General features: G+C 38.0%; 1 protein-coding gene across 1 annotated transcript in view; it reads left to right on the top strand.

Moving 5' to 3' along the window:
* The window catches only part of LOC306849560 (glutamine--fructose-6-phosphate aminotransferase [isomerizing] 1), a 36,915-nt gene extending 23,177 nt beyond the window's left edge, over positions 1–13,738 (top strand). Inside the window, exons 14-18 of the mRNA XM_079384686.1 lie at positions 4,395–4,509; positions 7,099–7,226; positions 8,293–8,460; positions 8,723–8,884; positions 11,521–13,738. Of these exons, the coding sequence (XP_079240812.1) occupies positions 4,395–4,509; positions 7,099–7,226; positions 8,293–8,460; positions 8,723–8,884; positions 11,521–11,565 (618 nt within the window). The 3' untranslated portion in view covers positions 11,566–13,738. The remainder of the gene's footprint in view (positions 1–4,394; positions 4,510–7,098; positions 7,227–8,292; positions 8,461–8,722; positions 8,885–11,520) is intronic.
* The last annotated feature ends 3,872 nt before the right edge of the window (positions 13,739–17,610 follow it).

Consider the following 17,610-nt stretch of genomic DNA (forward strand, 5'->3'; position numbering starts at 1 on the left):
ATCAAATATCTTTGCAGTCAACAGTTTTCCAGGCACCAGGCAACCTCCAACTGTTCCTTCCACTTTGCCAAAATACACCAGTTGCAGCACAGTTTGAAGCCAGTTAGCTTATGCCCAGCCCATCTTGTGAGTTGCTGTATTTGATGTAGATGTGACCTATTGCTTTGCCTGATTTTGCTGTGATCGAGGCCTCTGTTCTACAAGAATGCTGCTGTGGCAAGCTTTGTATCCTTTATAATTCAGTGCATAAAACTTTCAGTGCTCCCCTAGGGGTTCTTTTTGTCACTGTTTTCAAAGTCTCAATTATGTCATGCTACCCATTGACACTTCTGGGGCCTGTTTCATAAAACAAGTTTACCAAATAAGCCAGGTTTATTTTAGTTAGTCTGACGTATTGTCAGTTTATTTGATTAAAAATAAGTCAGACTAACTGAAATAAGCCGAGTTTATGTGGTAAACTTGTCTTCTGAAACGGGCCCTTTTTTGTTTTGGTTTTTTTTCTTCAGTGGCTAGAAGTCGCTCAAGTCGGTTGTGGCTCTGCTTGTTCCTCACTGAATCCATATACTGTTTTACCTACTGAAATGAAAAATTGGAAACGCATATGGCCAAAAATGAATGGTGTGTGCGTGTTGGCTTGGTCACAGTCAGTGTGAACCCCTCGTTTAGATACATCTAGAGCAGAGGTGTCAAACTCGGTTCCTGGATTTAATTTGGGTTTGATCTAAACTCTGCAGGGCTGTGGCCCTCCAGGAACTAGAGTAAGGGTCCACAACTCTGTACCTCGAGATCTACTTTCCTGCAGTGTTTAGCTCCAACCCTAGTCAGACACACCTGAACCAGCTAATCAAGGTCTTCAGGAACACAGCAAAGTTGCAGGTAGGTGTGTTTAATCCAGGTTGGAACTAATATCTGCTGGAAAGTGGATCTCGAGGTCCAGAGTTGATTAGAGCAAGAGTAACCAACCCTGCTCAAGAACCTAATATTGCATTGTGGCGGAATCTCCTCAACGAACACCAATGTGCGGCATCCACCTGGATGATGCGATGGGCAGCCATATTGCGCCAGAATGCTTACCACACACCAGTTTATTGGTGGAGAGGAGACCATTTTCAGACAATTAGTAGATATGGGGATGGTTAGGAGGCCATGATGGCCAGAAACCAATGGGCAAATTTGCCCAGGACTCTTTTTCTACTCTTTTTCGAAGGACATCCTGGGATTTATAATGACCAGAGAGAGTCAGGATCTTGATTTATCGTCTCATCCAAAGGATGGTGCTTTTTTTTTATTATTATTTTTTTTTTAATAGCACAGTGTCCCTGTCACTATACTGGGGCGTTAGGACCCACACATGCCACAGGGTGAGCACCCCATGCTGGCCTCATTAACTCCTCTTCCAGCAGCAACCTAGTTTTCCCAGGAGGTCTTCCATCCAGGTCCTGACCAGGCTCAACCCTGCTTGGCTTCAGTGAGCAACCAGTCTTGGGCTACAGGGTGATATGGCTGCTCAAATGCCTCCTTCAGCCTTTGCAACCATCCATGAAGTTTACGCTTTGGGAATGCAATTTTGCATGGACTGTTGGTTAATACACCATTGTAGAAGTCATTTTACAAATGCAACTTATGTCTCTTTGCATCCAGCTTCTTCATGGAAGAGACAAAGATACACTTTATAAAAGAGTCAATGTATTGTTATAATAGCCATTATTATAACAGCCAGCACTATAGAAAACTGAAAGAGAAAACAGACTTTTACACTGACACTAAGGCTGTCAGCCTTTGCAATCATCCCACAGGTCTGATTAGGTGACTTAATGTTGCATGGACTGTTAGGTCAATTTACAGACCCCTGATTCGCAGTGGTCTACAACCTGAATTCGAATGGGGCCAAACAAATTGACTGCAATAGAGTTGTTTGCATTTTTTATTTTTATTTTTTTATATAAATGTATAACTTAAGGTTTGCACCAGGTTTGGGTTTGTTTAATTTTGAGGGCCTTGTTGCCTTAAAATCACGCAGAGGGTTTTGGATTACTGTGCATTGGGACTCTGGTAAATTGGTTAAAAAGGGTTGCTGGTTTAATGTGATCTAACGGCTCACCAAGATCATAATCTGTCAATCACATCTCTCCTTAGACCAAACTCCTTAACCTCAGATTGGTACAGGAACTTTATCCCTGCAGGCAGTGAACAGTCACAGATGAAAATCCTCTGTAAATAAGCAACAAAGAAAAATGTACCCATGGATCAGTGCTCATGTGGTAGTGATTAGTGAGGGTGGATGTCTGGTCCGTGGCTCCTCTACTGTCACTTGACGTATCTTGCGTGAACTCGGAGAACCATAAGTGAGCCAGAGCATGTTGTCAGACGTCCTCAGTGCTCCCTAAATGTGCTTCATATCTGACTGAGAGTAGCTTTAATATTCTCTGAAAGATAGTGGCATAGCACCAGATTACATTTAGACGTGTAATGTGACAACGTATGCACTGAGGAATGCTGTTAAAGCGATTTACAAGCCACAGAGGCTTTGGGATCAAAGGCCTTTGTGAGAGATGGGGATGGAGAGAAAAATAGGAAGTACTTTTTCTTTCACTTTTCCATGCAGAATTTTTAATTTAAGGCAATTTGAAAAATTATTTCTTATACCATTTAACGTATTTAAAACTGTCTAAGGCCTTAAGCTCTTCAGTTTAGTTGTATCAAATTTAAGGACCCGTGGGAGCAATGTTCCCTCTAATTTTGTTTTTCTTGCTGAGCAAAACTTTTCTCTATTGGGTGGACATTTCGGGCACCTGAGCAAAAGCATTCTTTATACCAGACCTGTACAGCATGCTTTTAACTTTAATGTGCTATTTATTTGATTTGACCCTTGATGTAACTAAATGTACATTTTATGTTACCTGAGAAAACATATTTTTACTGGACAATACACTGCAGTTCAAAAGTTTGGATCAAAGTTTTTTTTTTTTTTTTAAAGAAGTTTCTTATGCTCATCAAGGCTGTATCTATTTGATAAATACTGAATATTATTTCACAAAATAATATTGTGAAATATTATTGCAATTTAAAATTATTTTCTATTTTAATATACTTTACCGCTTTGCTTCACGGGAATGAATACAATTTTATTTTCAGTGTCACATGATCCTTTAGAAGTCATTTTAATATGCTGATTTTTAATCAATGTTGGAAACGGTTGTACTGCTTTATTTTATTTTGTATACTGTATTTTTTTGGGACCCGTGATATTTTTTAAAAATAAAAAGTTAAGAACACCGTTTAGTCAAAATAGAGGTTTTGTTACAATATAAACTATTAAAAAGTTTGGGGTCAGAATTATTTTTTTTCTTTTTTTAAAGATACTATAAACTTTATTCAGCAAGGATGTGTTAAATGGATAAAATTGATAAAGACTTCTATTGTTAGAACATATTTCTATTTTGAATAAATGCTGTTCTTTTAAACTTTTTATTAATCAAAGAATCAAATAAAGTAACAGGTTCCAAAAGAAATATGAAGCAGCACAACAGTTTGAACACTGATAATAAATCAGCATATTAGAATGATTTCTGAAGGATCATGGGACACTGAAGCCTGGAGTAATGATGCTGAAAATTCAGCTTTGATCACAGGAATAAATACTATTTTAAAGTATAGGTATTAAAATGGGAAACCAATGTTAGAAATTGCAATAATATTTCACTATATAACAGTTTTTTTCAGTATTTTTTTTTTTTTAAATGAATGCAGCCTTTGAGCAAGAGACTCAGTCAAAGACTCAAAAACAAGGTCAATTATTTATCAGGTTTATAATCTAGCCCTAACATAATATATTATCAAAACAAACTATTTAAACTGATAATTTTTTCTGCGCGTCCGTGGTGGAAGAGGAGCGCGTGTGCGCTCAGCTTAGAGGGAACACTGCGTGGGAGCCCTGTATTTAAGGTAGCCCGTCGGGCAGGGCAGTGATGCATTTTGGTAGCCCGACTGGAAAACACAATAGCCCTGGGGCGTCGGGCTAGCGATTTTGCCAGCCCTGATGCAGGATTCATGTTTACAGAATATTTTTGCGACTTAAATCAAAATGCGTGTGTGTGAATATTGTGTATTTATTGCATCCTCAGATTCCAGATTTTCAAATAGTTGTATCCTATCATAACAAACCATACATCAATGGAAAGCTTATTCAGCTTTCAGATGATGTAGAAATCTCAATTAGAAAAATGGTCACTTATAACTGGTCACATTTTAACTGTGGCTTCAGCGTCTCAACTACTTTGTGGGGCCACTGTGGGCCAGAGTATAGTGTAGGATTGACCCCCATTTGTAACAACAAATAGCATTTTGAGCTCATGTGAACACTATTTTGTGCTGTTTGTTTTTATTTATTTTAGGCATACACAAGTCAGTTCGTGGCTCTCATCATGTTCGCCCTGCTGATGTGCGACGACAGAATCTCAGTGCAGCCACGCAGACGAGAAATCATACAAGGCCTCAAAGTGCTGCCAGGTAAGCACAAATACAGCTGTGTGTGTTTTTGAATTGTCTAGAATTGCTGCAATCTGATACTAGTCATTAGTCACTATTAGTAAATTCGATAACTAAATTCTGTGCTTTTGTGCGCATGTGCTTTTTGTGTACACTTACGATGGTGAAATGCTGACGTCATAGAGCTCCATGTGCGTGTAAGTGCATTCGCTCAGGAGTTTGTGTGCAGAGAGGAGTAGACTGCCTCGGCCAGCCCTCTGTCATTGCTGGAAGTCTTTATTGGACCGCAAGTGTCTGCTGGGGCACCCCCCTTCCCCATCTTTCTCTAGTTCTTGCTTTTTCCCTCTGTGGAGTTTTCGTTCTGTTTCCAAGCCCATGAGGTCAGGAATGTATTGGCAGCCAGTTACTGACGTTCCCCCTGCGCTCCAGCTCACTGTTCATATGAAGAACTGCTGAATCTGTAATTATTGCTAGCATGTTTTGGATGCTGTATTTGCAGTCTTTAGCCCAAAACGTATGTACGTAGATTAAACCAACACATGTACCACACATGTACATGTTCTCAGTCTTGCCACAAGGGGTGCTGCAAGCAGGTGCCATATCTGTTCCCTCTTGAAGTTCAGCTAATGTCATGATGGAGCAGTACCGTATTGATCCGAATACAAGATGACCCCCCCCCCCCCTTTTTCCAGATGTACCTAGGCTTTTTGAAAATCAAATCTTCGTTTTTTTTCTCTGTAAAACGCTTTTTTTTTTTTTTTTTTTTTTTTTTTTTTTTTTTTTTTTTTTTCATATTACATATTTTTCCTATTTTAGTTTGTTTTGAAAGTATGGTAAATCCTGGTCAAATGTACCAACAATGACTTTAAAAATGTACTTTTTGATATACCATAAAAATAACAGGTAGCCCATCTGAATTATATAACACCATCAAAGTGGCTGGAAGTCTTTCAATGTGAGCCGGCGGCGAGCTCCGGCGAGAGCGGCACAGCGCGTCTTGGACGGTGAGAGCGTCGAGGAGAGTTGAAGTCAGGTCAACTTTATGGTAATGAGCTATGACGCGGTTGGGCGGCAACCAATCGGAATGTAGAAGTCCTCCGCTTGAGAGGGTTCCAGAGAACGCAGTCCTGTAAACTTTGGTTCCGACCACAATAGTTCCATTTTATAGCACTTTCATGCTAGAACGCTTGTTTTTCATCAGAAATGCAATTAATTTCCCTTAAAACAACACCGATTTGACCAATTGCATTTAGGCTACACTTCAACCAGGACAATTTGGAATGTAGGCTGCACACAAATTAATGTTAATTAAAGACCTAGGCTCGTAAACGTCTCCTATAAACTGCATGTTGAAATTAGACTAACTTAGCACTTAACCATGAACACAAACACGCCACACAAATGGCTTTTATTGGTTTTAGTTAGCAAACATGTAACTAAGTTCTTTCCATCGATCAATTTCTTACTTTCACAATTAAAATATTTCATGAGGGTAACTTATACCCTACTTGTGGTCAGTCTACACAAGATCAACCTGCTTGTTTCCTTTGCGGCTCCTTTAAATACAAGACCAAGCGCTCGCTCGTCAGAGCGTCAAGGAATCTTTCTACAGCGTCGCTGGCAGGGCGGCCAGAGCGAATTTTGACGCTCTCGCCGGTGGCGGTGTGAACGCACAGTTAGGCTATCCATCTCATAGTAGCATACCAATTTTATTAACAGTAGGCCTAGAAGTGAAATCTTATTGTAGTCTTCAAATCTGGGTACTGTCTTATGTTTTAAAATCACTTACAGAGGAAGTTTGGTCCCATCAGGCTAACATGACAGTCACGACTCATGCCGCTGTAAGCTTTTTCTTTTTTTTTTCACTCGCAATCTTTCATTTCATTAGCATTACATATTTCATGGCACACTCGTTTTATGCGTGTTTGGTGCCACCTGTTGTAGGTGTATTATTGACATGTCAAAGTCTGGACCCTGAATATATGATGTCTGTTTTTTCAGATGGATTTCCAAGAAAAAAACATTCTTGTATTCGGGTCAATATTTGGATAGATTCTTGCGGAGCAAGTTAGTTGACATGGTTTTTAGCTAGCGTTTTTAGAAACTTGCCCCCTTTTTGGGTTTGTTAAAATGTTTTTGTGGGCGTTTTAAAAAAAAAAAAAACAAGAAATGGCATTAATGATGATATTATTATTATTATTATTATTATTATTATTATAATAATAATAATAATGTGTAGTAATATATTTATATAAAGGGATAGTATTTTATAAATATTTAAAATAAAGATTTAAAGTCTATAAATGTATATTATAAATTTTGTCAGGATTTTATGAACAAAAACTTAAAGTTAGCTTTACATATAACAAATCATTTGTGACGGCTTCGGTTTCATACAACAACAAAAAAAGGAAGGAAAGGGGAAAAAGTGGACATTTTAGATGTACAGTTGAAACGGTACCTATTAATTTAGTTCCGTTCCAGGAAATCTTTCTTTTAGAGCCTTTACTCGCATTACAAAGAGAGAACATGACTAATTGGCTGCTGAATTTTTTCTTGTAATTGGTATCCTCATGTCTGTCATAAATAGCTGTGTGTCTCGTTCTGTAGATCTAATCAAGGAGGTCTTGAGCCTGGATGAGGAGATTCAGAAGTTAGCAGCTGAGCTGTATCAGCAGAAGAGCGTTCTCATCATGGGCAGAGGATACCACTACGCCACCTGCCTGGAGGGAGCTTTGGTTAGACCGCTTCCCTTTCTCCTTTCACCCATCTAGCACTCACTCCCCTCCTACCTTTGTTTCAAGCCTCCTTAAACCATGTGAAAACTCTGTGGAAATAACAGACCCAAATTGAAGTCATACTTGACTGCTAGTTTTCCTCATCAAAGCGCTCAAATTTCTCATTATAACTCTCATCATAGCTCTCAAAAATTGGGGAAACGTTCTTAAATGCAGAATATGAATATAAGCTTACATTTATTGTGAAATTGCACTTTTTTTATTCTAGCTTTTAACATGATTTTTGGATGAACTTTCCCTTTAACCGAGTCTCTCTGGCATCCCTCTGTTTCTGATTTGAGTGTAATTTGCACTGATTGAAACTATGCTGTTTCACATTCAAGAATGAGTAGACCTGTACATCCAAGTCTTACAGGAAAACAAGAGCAAGGAAGAAAATAAGAATCTTAACTGATGGACTTAAGAATTTTCCAGAAGTTTGGCCTCATTTAGCCGAACCACAAATAAACAGAGGAAGCAGTTTGACCGTGTTAGTTCAGAAAAAACCCCACATACACTGGAACTGAGAATGAAGCTGTCATTAAGGCATTAGCAAGCTCTGACCACAAAAATGTGCACATGAACCTATGTACTTTTAGATTTATTTATTTTTTCGCTGATTGTGGTTATGCAACAGTTGTGCAAATGTTTTTTTGGGTAACACTTTAGTTTAGGGAGCAATTCCCACTATTAACTAGCTGCTTATTAGCATGCATAATATTAATATATTGGCAGCTTATTAGTGCTTATAAAGCACATATTTTGCATGACCATATTCTACATCCCAATACCTAAACAGTCATAGTTATTGGTTTGTTAATAACAAGAATTGGACCTTAAATTAGTGACAACACTTTTTTTGGTTTGGCTTTGCTTTTGAATTTTCTTCATTTTCTTTTTGCTTTTACTTTTTTTGCTTTGTTTGCCTTGCCTTTCTTTGCCCTTTTTTATTTTTATTTGTATTTGTTTCATAGTTCCCATCTAGTCTGTCTTCCCATGTTAAAGCTTGTGTTTGTGTGTCATTTAGAAAATTAAGGAGATCACGTACATGCATTCAGAGGGGATTTTGGCTGGAGAGCTGAAGCACGGGCCGCTGGCTCTAGTGGACAAACTCATGCCTGTCATCATGATCATCATGAGAGACCACACATACATCAAGTGCCAGAACGCACTGCAGCAGGTCGTGGCGAGACAGGTAAGAGCCATTCAAATGTTCACATTTATCGTTACTAGATTTGCATGTCCTGAAGGTAATGCTACTGCTTGTAAGATATAAAATAGTTTAAAATTCAGAGGTACATTGATTACTTGCGCTGAAAATCAAGTGGCAGACCAATCACAATGCTATATGCCAAAAACGCGCAAGGATAGACTGAATTAAAAGCTTCCTATGTAGAGACAGCCCTAGCTGCTGTTTTTCCTCCGTTTAAGAGGATGTGGTTATGTTACTGTTGTAGGGCCGTCCGATCGTGATCTGTGATAAGGAGGACTACGAGACCATCAAAAACTCCAGCCGCACCATCAAAGTGCCTCACAGTGTGGACTGTCTGCAGGGAATCCTCAGCGTCATCCCGCTACAGCTGCTGTCCTTCCACCTCGCTGTGCTCCGCGGATACGACGTGAGTCTCTTATCCACTCGCTTTCATCTCACTTCCTGATAAATAAATGCCATTATTCAGCAATGACACATTAAATCAAATCAAAAATGACAGTAAAGACTTAAATTGCTACACGAGTTATTTGAAATGTTCTAAATTTAAAGTGTTTTTTACAATCACTTGGACACATTTGTCAATACTTGGGTCACTTTTGTCACACAGTGAGCACAGCAGCAGTCTATGCGTGTTAAACTGTGGATCATTTGTCATTGCATTGGCAAAATGATTTCAGTGACTACATTGTTCTGATTACATGAATTCTATTCTCACTCAAACACAACCAAACCTCTGTTCAAAACCTAACATGATACAACAGTGAACAAGACGGCAATTTGCTACAATTCCACAGTAATACATTATTGAAATATAAATAATGTATTCGTCATTTAAAAACTTTACCATAACCAAAAAAAGAGACAAATAAGGAATCATTTGTAATGTAAACATAGACTGTAATATATTGCAGTGAATTCTAAACGAGTAGAAAGGTGTCATTCTTGTTTTGTAATGAAATTTTATAAATTTACCACCTGTTGTTAGTGTTTTTTTTTAGATCATTATTTTTGGTGGTTGACAATCTTTGCTAGTGTTATGGAAGAAGAGTTGATTTGAGACGTGTATGAAGTGCTTTGGTAGTTTTAGTGCATTAAGACTGTGCAGTTAACTGCTGTACCCAGATGAAAGCTGTTTAAAAGAACTATGTGAAGAGTATTGAGAAGTGTGCCCTTAACGATTGTTAAAAAAAACTAAAATAGAAATGATCAAAGCATTACTGTATTTATTAAATAGGTGAGCATATTAGACTTCTTTCAATCTTGCAGACCCCAAACTTTTAAACAGTAGTGTATGATACTAAATTTTATATTTTTTCCATTGGGGCCACTTCATTTTTTGCAGTGTACAGAAAATAAAGTCTTCAAATGAAATCTAGAAAACAGTCCAGGGCTCATTTTTTCCATTTAAGACAATCTATAAAATGCTGTTTGATTAAAACAAGATCCACCCAAAAGATTTACAATGGACAACCTAAACTCCAGTCTAAAACAGCTGACCCACCGCTAGGGGTGGGTGACGTATATTGTTGCTGTGAAATAAATTGACACATGATATTAGATTTTGATCATATCACAAAATGGTTTTAAAGTTGTTGTTTTTTTCTCTTAAACAAGGTCTTTATGATATCATAATTTGATACCATATACATTTAATAATTCTTGTCACAAGTATTATCACAGAAAACTAATACTAGCCTACAATTGTTTAAAAAACGTAATAAAAAAAGAAACTCAGTCTCACTGAAGACGAGTAAACAGTCACCGATTAAATGCTATAATTACAAGCAATAGGACAAAGAAACTACAATAGCACAAAAAAACTAATTGTATAAAAACACTGTAAATTGAATATATAGTAGGGATGCTCCGATCGATCGGCCAGAGATCGGTATCGGACGATATTCACATTTTATGATTCGATCGATACTCATAAATTTGGCCGATCTCACGTACCGATTTCAATTTGATGACGTCAACGCGTGACGCCGTAGATGATGCGTGGGGACATATACTGCAGTCATCGCCGGTGTGGAAATGCTACGACGTTTTGAGAAACAATGAAAAATTAGTTGTGTATGAATCTGCTGTTAAAAATGAACCATCCATTCTTCATGTCATGCAAAACAGTGACGTTAGAGTGCTGCCAGTGCTGTTTTGATGCGCTGCTCGCTGTATGGTGCTGCTGTTACGGCTCGCGGTCCGGATGGATGCCGGGATGCGGAAGCACTTATAGAAGTATTTAAGGATAAAAGACTCGAGTTGCTTTTTAAAATATTCACAAGTCCTTTTCCTCGAGCTGGAGTCATTTCAGGTCAAGTCTGAAGGGTATAAAAATGCGACTCGAGTCCGAGTCACTAACTCGAGTGCCCATCTCTGCCTTGGGTTGCATCAGACACATTTTGTTTGCATTTATTTTTGTCTTATATTAAGTATCCTGATGTTATGCATAAACATAATTTTAAATGAATAGTAAAATGTTCACTGTATAAGGAATAATGTTTGTAATTATTTATATAATATTATTACATGTGTTAAATAAAGCTTGAAGCATCAGAATCGGCATCGGTATCGGCCGATCACCATGACAAGAAATCGGTACTCGCTATCGCCTGCAAAAATCCTGATAGGAGCATCGTGTGTGTGTATGGTTTCTTAAAGTTACAAAAGTGATTTCAATCAAGAGCAGTGAGATTTTATCCATTTTGTTGTTTGATTAAAATAATGACAGACAGCAGGAATATTAGAGTGCTGTCACTTTAAGAGCTGCCTGGATTCAATATACTGTTACACGTGTTTTCTTTCTCAGCTGTTTGCTTTAACTTAAGACCTAAATTACTGTTAATGAGAGTACTTGGAAAGATGGGCCTTTTGACACATACAAGTGTGTATTTAACCGTTCAAGGCCTATAAAGCAGCAAAAATAACTCCATCAAATATAATACTCAATATAAAAAAAACAAAAATTAATGTTCAGTACCTATTATGCCAAATTACTTAGTGCGTTGTTTTTTTAATTAATTCTTCTTTTCTTGCTCTACACAGGTTGATTGCCCAAGAAACCTGGCCAAGTCTGTGACTGTTGAGTAATCGCTTCCTGATCGATGCCACACACACACACACACACACACACACACTAGTACAGACTATCAAAGACATGAAGACAATTGAAGAGAGGGTTTTATACATGCCAGCTTTCTTGATCCTAAAGAACCTGAAGTGTACCCCTCTCATACCGGTTTCTCGTCTCAGAGCATGATTCTGGAAGTTTCATATCGTTGCTATTGTGAATTTGTTTTTGTTTTTTTTGTGTGGTGGCGTAGTATGGGGTGGCGGTATAAGAGCTGCACTCGTAACTCAATGTCACTTGATGCGGCCTTTAACACATTCATCTAATGGCTTTTTATTGTTGGTTGTTTTTGCTCTGTTTGAAATATTAGTTTGACCCAGAAAGACGTCTAGATGCTTCTCATCAAATACACAAGCTTTTCTGTAGCAAAGATGAGTGACACACGAGCCTCATAACTCTCCATTAGCTGTACTGCTTATGGAAGAAAAAAAACAATACTGTGAATCAGTATTTTGTGGTAGTTTGCACAATTTTGTTTATCCAGTTTGCTGCTATTTAAGGGGATGTACTCGTTACTATGAGCATAGTTTTTCCGGGATGACACTTAATCGTCTGGAACTTCATATCCGTGGAGATTTCCATAGTTAAGCTTCTGTGGCCTTATTGATACAATGACTCTTATTCAAATTGGTAGGCTATTCATTGGACTGATGTTGATGTTCACTAGAGTAGAGTCTTCTCAATACATTGCTTTGAGACTTTAATACATAATTTGAACGGTTTATAAATTTGGTGTTGTAATTTACAATATGGTTCAATGCTTTTATTAAGGTGTTTAAAACAAGAATCAATGTGTAAACAATGGATAGTAGTACATTTCTCAATTTAAAATGAACCTAAACTCGTAAATGCATTAATTAATGCAAATAACTAATGGTAAAGATTTTAATTAGTTTTCTTGTTGCAAAGAACTGAATGCAAACCTACCAGAAAATAAGGTAAAATATCAAGGTTGCAATTAGATTAAAGGACAACAATCCCCTGTCTTCTACATGAAGGGTCAAACATGAAGTGAATGTATTATGTTTCTAGTGAAGTTTCGATGTACTTTTGCCAAATTGGGTCATAGAATTGGTCAAGTTTGATTTGATGTAGCTCAAGGAGATCTACTGGTATGTTAAACTGAAATGTTTACATGAAGCGAACGAGATGTTTGAATATTGCGTTTTGAAGAATCTCCTTTGCTTCGCACAGAAAGTCTGTTCAGGAAGTTTTGAACCCACAGTAGTGATTGTAGTGAATCACTGTAGTTACTGTATGAGTATCATATTTATAATAATCAGTTACTGAGATTCATCTGAAGGTACACTTGTGTACATTAAATATATGCATGAACTTTTTTTTTTTGGTTCCTTTATTGTAGAAAGTTCAGAGGCCTTGTTACAGAGGAGTTTACGGTTAACAGTAGTGCTGCCAAATGAGTGTAGTATTACGTAGAGCCTGCCCCATACAACGCCACCGACTGTTATGATTGTTTCCATGGGACCATTTTTGTTGTCTTTTGTCTTTCTCTTATGTTTTGTTTTATTGGGTATAGAAGGGGTATTTTATATACTACTTTATTTGCATTTAAAATGCTTATGTACTTCCTTTTGATCCTAATATTGTTTTTTTTTTCTTTTTATTGTGCATAAAATAGACATGAATAAAGATTTCTATCATCACATTATGAATCTTTTGTTCAAAGCACCTGATGGGCATGATGAACCAAAAATATATATTAAAGGCGTGTAACCAAAGGTTGAAGAAGGGTCATATGGGGCAATATCTCTGACGGTACGATTATAGTCCTGTGCTTATATTTTGGAAATGATTTAAGTTATGCAACTCATGGAAAGGGTTTTAATATTTATTTCACAGGCTAACATACTAGCATTGCTCTTTGGTCGGTGGAGCACTGAACTGCTTTGCTTTTAGATTTTACAAGAGCGTCTTAAGTGTAGCTTTATCTTTTCATCTTAAAGGTTTGTGTTCGGTTTCTGTTTGGCGACACATCCAGCAAAAGGTTGTCCGGCATCAAGGCCTTAATCACAGTTTAAGGTTAAAGCATCTCGTAATGTGTTTTGTGTGTGTGTGTGTATAGGATTTAAAGTTATGATGATAAGAGTTAATAAAACATTCAGTCTTTCTCACTCTCTGGTTGCTTTCATTCAACTTTGGCCAAGTTGTACAGTGGGAAGAAATGCTTTGTTGGAATAGGAGACAAAACAGGGCATGAAACTCCTTCAAAAGTTTCATCTCTCTTTCTCTTTCTCTCGCTCTCTTTCTCTTGCTGCCCCCCCCCCCCCCGCCCCCAAATGGCCGTTGAATGGAGGTGCTTGTCCTTGTGTTAAAATTTAATGAAATATTATGTGGCCTTTTTTTTTTTTTTTTTTTTTTTTTTTTTTTTTTCATTTCACAGGCAATTCACATCAAAAATAAACATTAAAATACATTTCAAATTTAGCCTAGTACTTTTATACTGGCTAGATGTGGAATTTTATTATTTACAATATTTTTAGTTTTAACTTAAATGAAAATGTAATGGATTTTCATTAATGTAAAAATGAAAAAAAGAGAAATTCTTATGCTATAGAAAGGTCCTAACGATGTTATTTCATAGCTGTCACAGTTTTATGGGATGTCACATTTTCTGTAATTTTTCAAAGCTTGGGGTTAACAATTAATGCTATTCTAAATTTTGTCTAAAAAGAATGATTTCTACTTGGCAAAGTTCATAAAGATTTGGATAGAAAATATGGAGCAGTTCTAGTGGTCTATATGTAATACTCAGTTTGATTAATCAAGTATTTGATATTTTGAGACTATATTATTTTACATTTTTTGAGTATATTCGATTTGGATTCAACCTTTAACACTCAAAAGACATGCGAGACTCTGGACATGTGTTATACAGGTGCATCTCAGAAAATTAGAATATGGTGAAAAGGTTAATTTTTTTTCTTGTAACTTATTTCAAAAAGTGAAACTTTCATATATTTTAGATTCATTACATGTGAAGTAAAACTTCAAAAGTTTTCTTTTTTTTTTTTTGTAATTTTGAAGATTAGAGCTTACAGCTCATGAAAGTCAGAATGAGCAATAAAGCTAAGTATGTTTACACATACGAGGAATTTGTTTTAGTGACAGAAGTTCCACAGTGCAACAGAGAGACTGCAACAGGACAGGACACAGATAATAAAAATACAAATATCCAAATATGTACAAAACAGCAAAAACACAATATATAATATAGCCAATTATGGTGTACAGGTCTGATATGTGCAAATTTTAAATGAAAAAAAAATAAAGTAAGCAAGTGTGGGGAATAAATAGTTGTGTGTTCCGCATTTTAGTGTCAAGTGTTCATGAGATGGATTGCCTGAGGGAAGAAACTGTTCCTGTGCCAGGCCGTTCTGGTGCTCAGAGCTCTGTAGCGTCGACCAGACGGAAACCGTTCAAAGAGGGAGTGTGCTGAATGTGAGGGGTCCAGAGTGATTTTACCAGCCCTTTTGCTCACTCTGGATGAGTACAGTTCTTGGAGAGTGGGGAGGGTTGTAACAAGGATTCGCTCAGCAGTCCGGACTACTCTCCGTAGTCTTCTGAGGTCAGATTTGGTAACTGAGCTGAACCAGACAGTTATTGAAGTGCAGAGGATGGATTCAATGATGGCGGAGTAGAATTGTTTCAGCAGCTCCTGTGGCAGGTTGAACTTCCTCAGCTGGCGAAGGAAGTACAACCTCTGCTGGACCTTTTTCACAATAGAGTCAATGTAATTGGCCCACTTCAGGTCCTGGGAGATGGTGGTGCCCAGGAATCTGAATGACTCCACTGCAGTCACAGTGCTGTTCATGATGGTGAGTGGGGGGAGAGCAGGGGGGGTTTCTCCTGAAGTCCACAATCATCTCCACAGTTTTGAGCGTGTTCAGCTCCAGGTTGTTAAGGCTGCACCAGACAGCCAGCTCCTTAACCTCCTGTCTGTAAGCAGACTCGTCACCGTCCTGGATGAGGCCAATCAGTGTGGTGTCGTCTGCAAACTTCAGGAGCTTGACAGAGGAGTCTTTAAATTTACAGTCGTTGGTGTAGAGAGAAAAATTAGTATCTCAAAATATATTAGAATATTTCCTAAGATCAATCAAAACAATTATTTGCAAAACTCATGGCCTAATGGTTAGAGAGTCGGACTCGTAATCCAAAGGTTGCGGTTTCGAGTCTCGGGCCGGCAGGGATTGTAGGTGGGGGGAGTGAATGTCCAGCGCTCTCTCCACCCTCAATACCACGACTGAGGTGCCCTTGAGCAAGGCACCGAACCCCCAACTGCTCCCCGGGCGCCGCAGCATAAATGGCTGCCCACTGCTCCGTGGGCGTGTTCACTGCTGTGTGTGTGTTCACTGCTGTGTGTGTGCACGTTGGATGGGTTAAATGCAGAGCACGAATTCCGAGTATGGGTCACCATACTTGGCAGTATGTCACTTCACTCACTCACTCACTCATAAACTCCAGCATCAGTGATGTGTGGCATGGAAGCGATCAGCCTGTGGCACTGCTGAGGTACTATTGAGACTTCAGCTCGTCTGTATTGTTGGATTGACTGTTTCTCATCTTTCTCTTGAAAATATCCCATAGATTCCACATGGGGTTCAGGTCAGGCATGTTGCACATGTTAGGCATCAAGCACAGTATTATCATGGTCAGCAAACTACTTGGAAGTGGTTTAGGCACTGTGGGCAGGTGCTAAAGTCCTGCTGGAAAAGGAAATCGGCATCTCCATAAAGCTTGTCAGCAGATGGAAGCATAAAGTGTTCTAAAATATCCTGGTAGACGGCTGCATTGACTTTGGACTTGATAAAACACAATGGACCAACACCAGCAGACGTCACGGCACCCCAAATCATCACTGACTGTGGAAACTTCACACTGGACTTCAAGCAGCTTGGATTCTGTGCCTCTCCACTCTTCCTCCAGACTCCAGACCTTGATTTCCAAATGAAAAGCCAAATTTACTTTTATCTGAAAAGAGGACTTTGGACCACTGAGCAACAGTCCAGTTCTTTTTCTCCACAGCCCAGGTAAGATGCTTCTGACGATGTTTCTGTTTCAGAAATGGCTTAGTAGTCCTTTTCCTGAAGACGTCTGAGCGTGGTGACTCTTGATGCACTGACTCCAGCTTCAGTCCACTCCTTGTGAAGCTTTCCCAAGTGTTTGAATCGGCTTTGCTTGACAGTATTCTCAAGCTTGCGGTCATCCCTGTTGCTTGTGCACATTTTCCTACCCAATTTCTTCCAGTCAATTTTGCATTTAATATGCTTTGATACAGCACTCCTTGAACAGCCACACCTTTCAGTAATGACCCTCTGTGACTTACCCTCTTTGTGGAGGGTGTCAATGATCGTCTTCTGGACCATTGCCAAGTCAGCAGTGTTCCCCATTATTATGGTTTCAAAGAACAAGAGATACACTGAAATTATACTTTATGGATGGTCATTTATAGAAACTCAAATGTAAATATTATAATATTTTGAGAGACTGATTTTTGACTTTCATGAGCTGTAAGCTCTAATCATCAAAATTAAAACAAAAAAACTTTTGAAGTGTTTTACTTTACATGTAATGAATATGAATCTAAAATATATAAAAGTTTAACTTTTTGAAATGTTACAAGAAAAAATTAACTTTTTCACCGTATTCTAATTTTCTGAGATGCACCTGTAGTTTGCAATGCATCACAAACGGAGGACCGGTCAAAACACTTTTAGACCTTTTTTTTCTAAAAAAAAAAAAAAATTGAATGGATGTTATCTTTTGAACCCTTGACATGAAAATTAAAAGAGGTTTTTTCCAAATTTACATATGCATTGTTCTTTCAAAACAGGTCAGAACTCACTCATCGACTCTGATGAGTACTCTTGTTACACACTAATAAATTATGGTTGCCCTAAAATATATCAAAAAGCAGTCATGAAAAAAACAACTATCGAGTCTGTAAGCTTTCAAAAGATACACAGCTTGTCAAGGTTACTTTAGGT

This window comes from Barbus barbus (genome assembly GCF_936440315.1).
Source record: "Barbus barbus genome assembly, chromosome: 29".
NCBI lineage: Eukaryota > Metazoa > Chordata > Actinopteri > Cypriniformes > Cyprinidae > Barbus > Barbus barbus.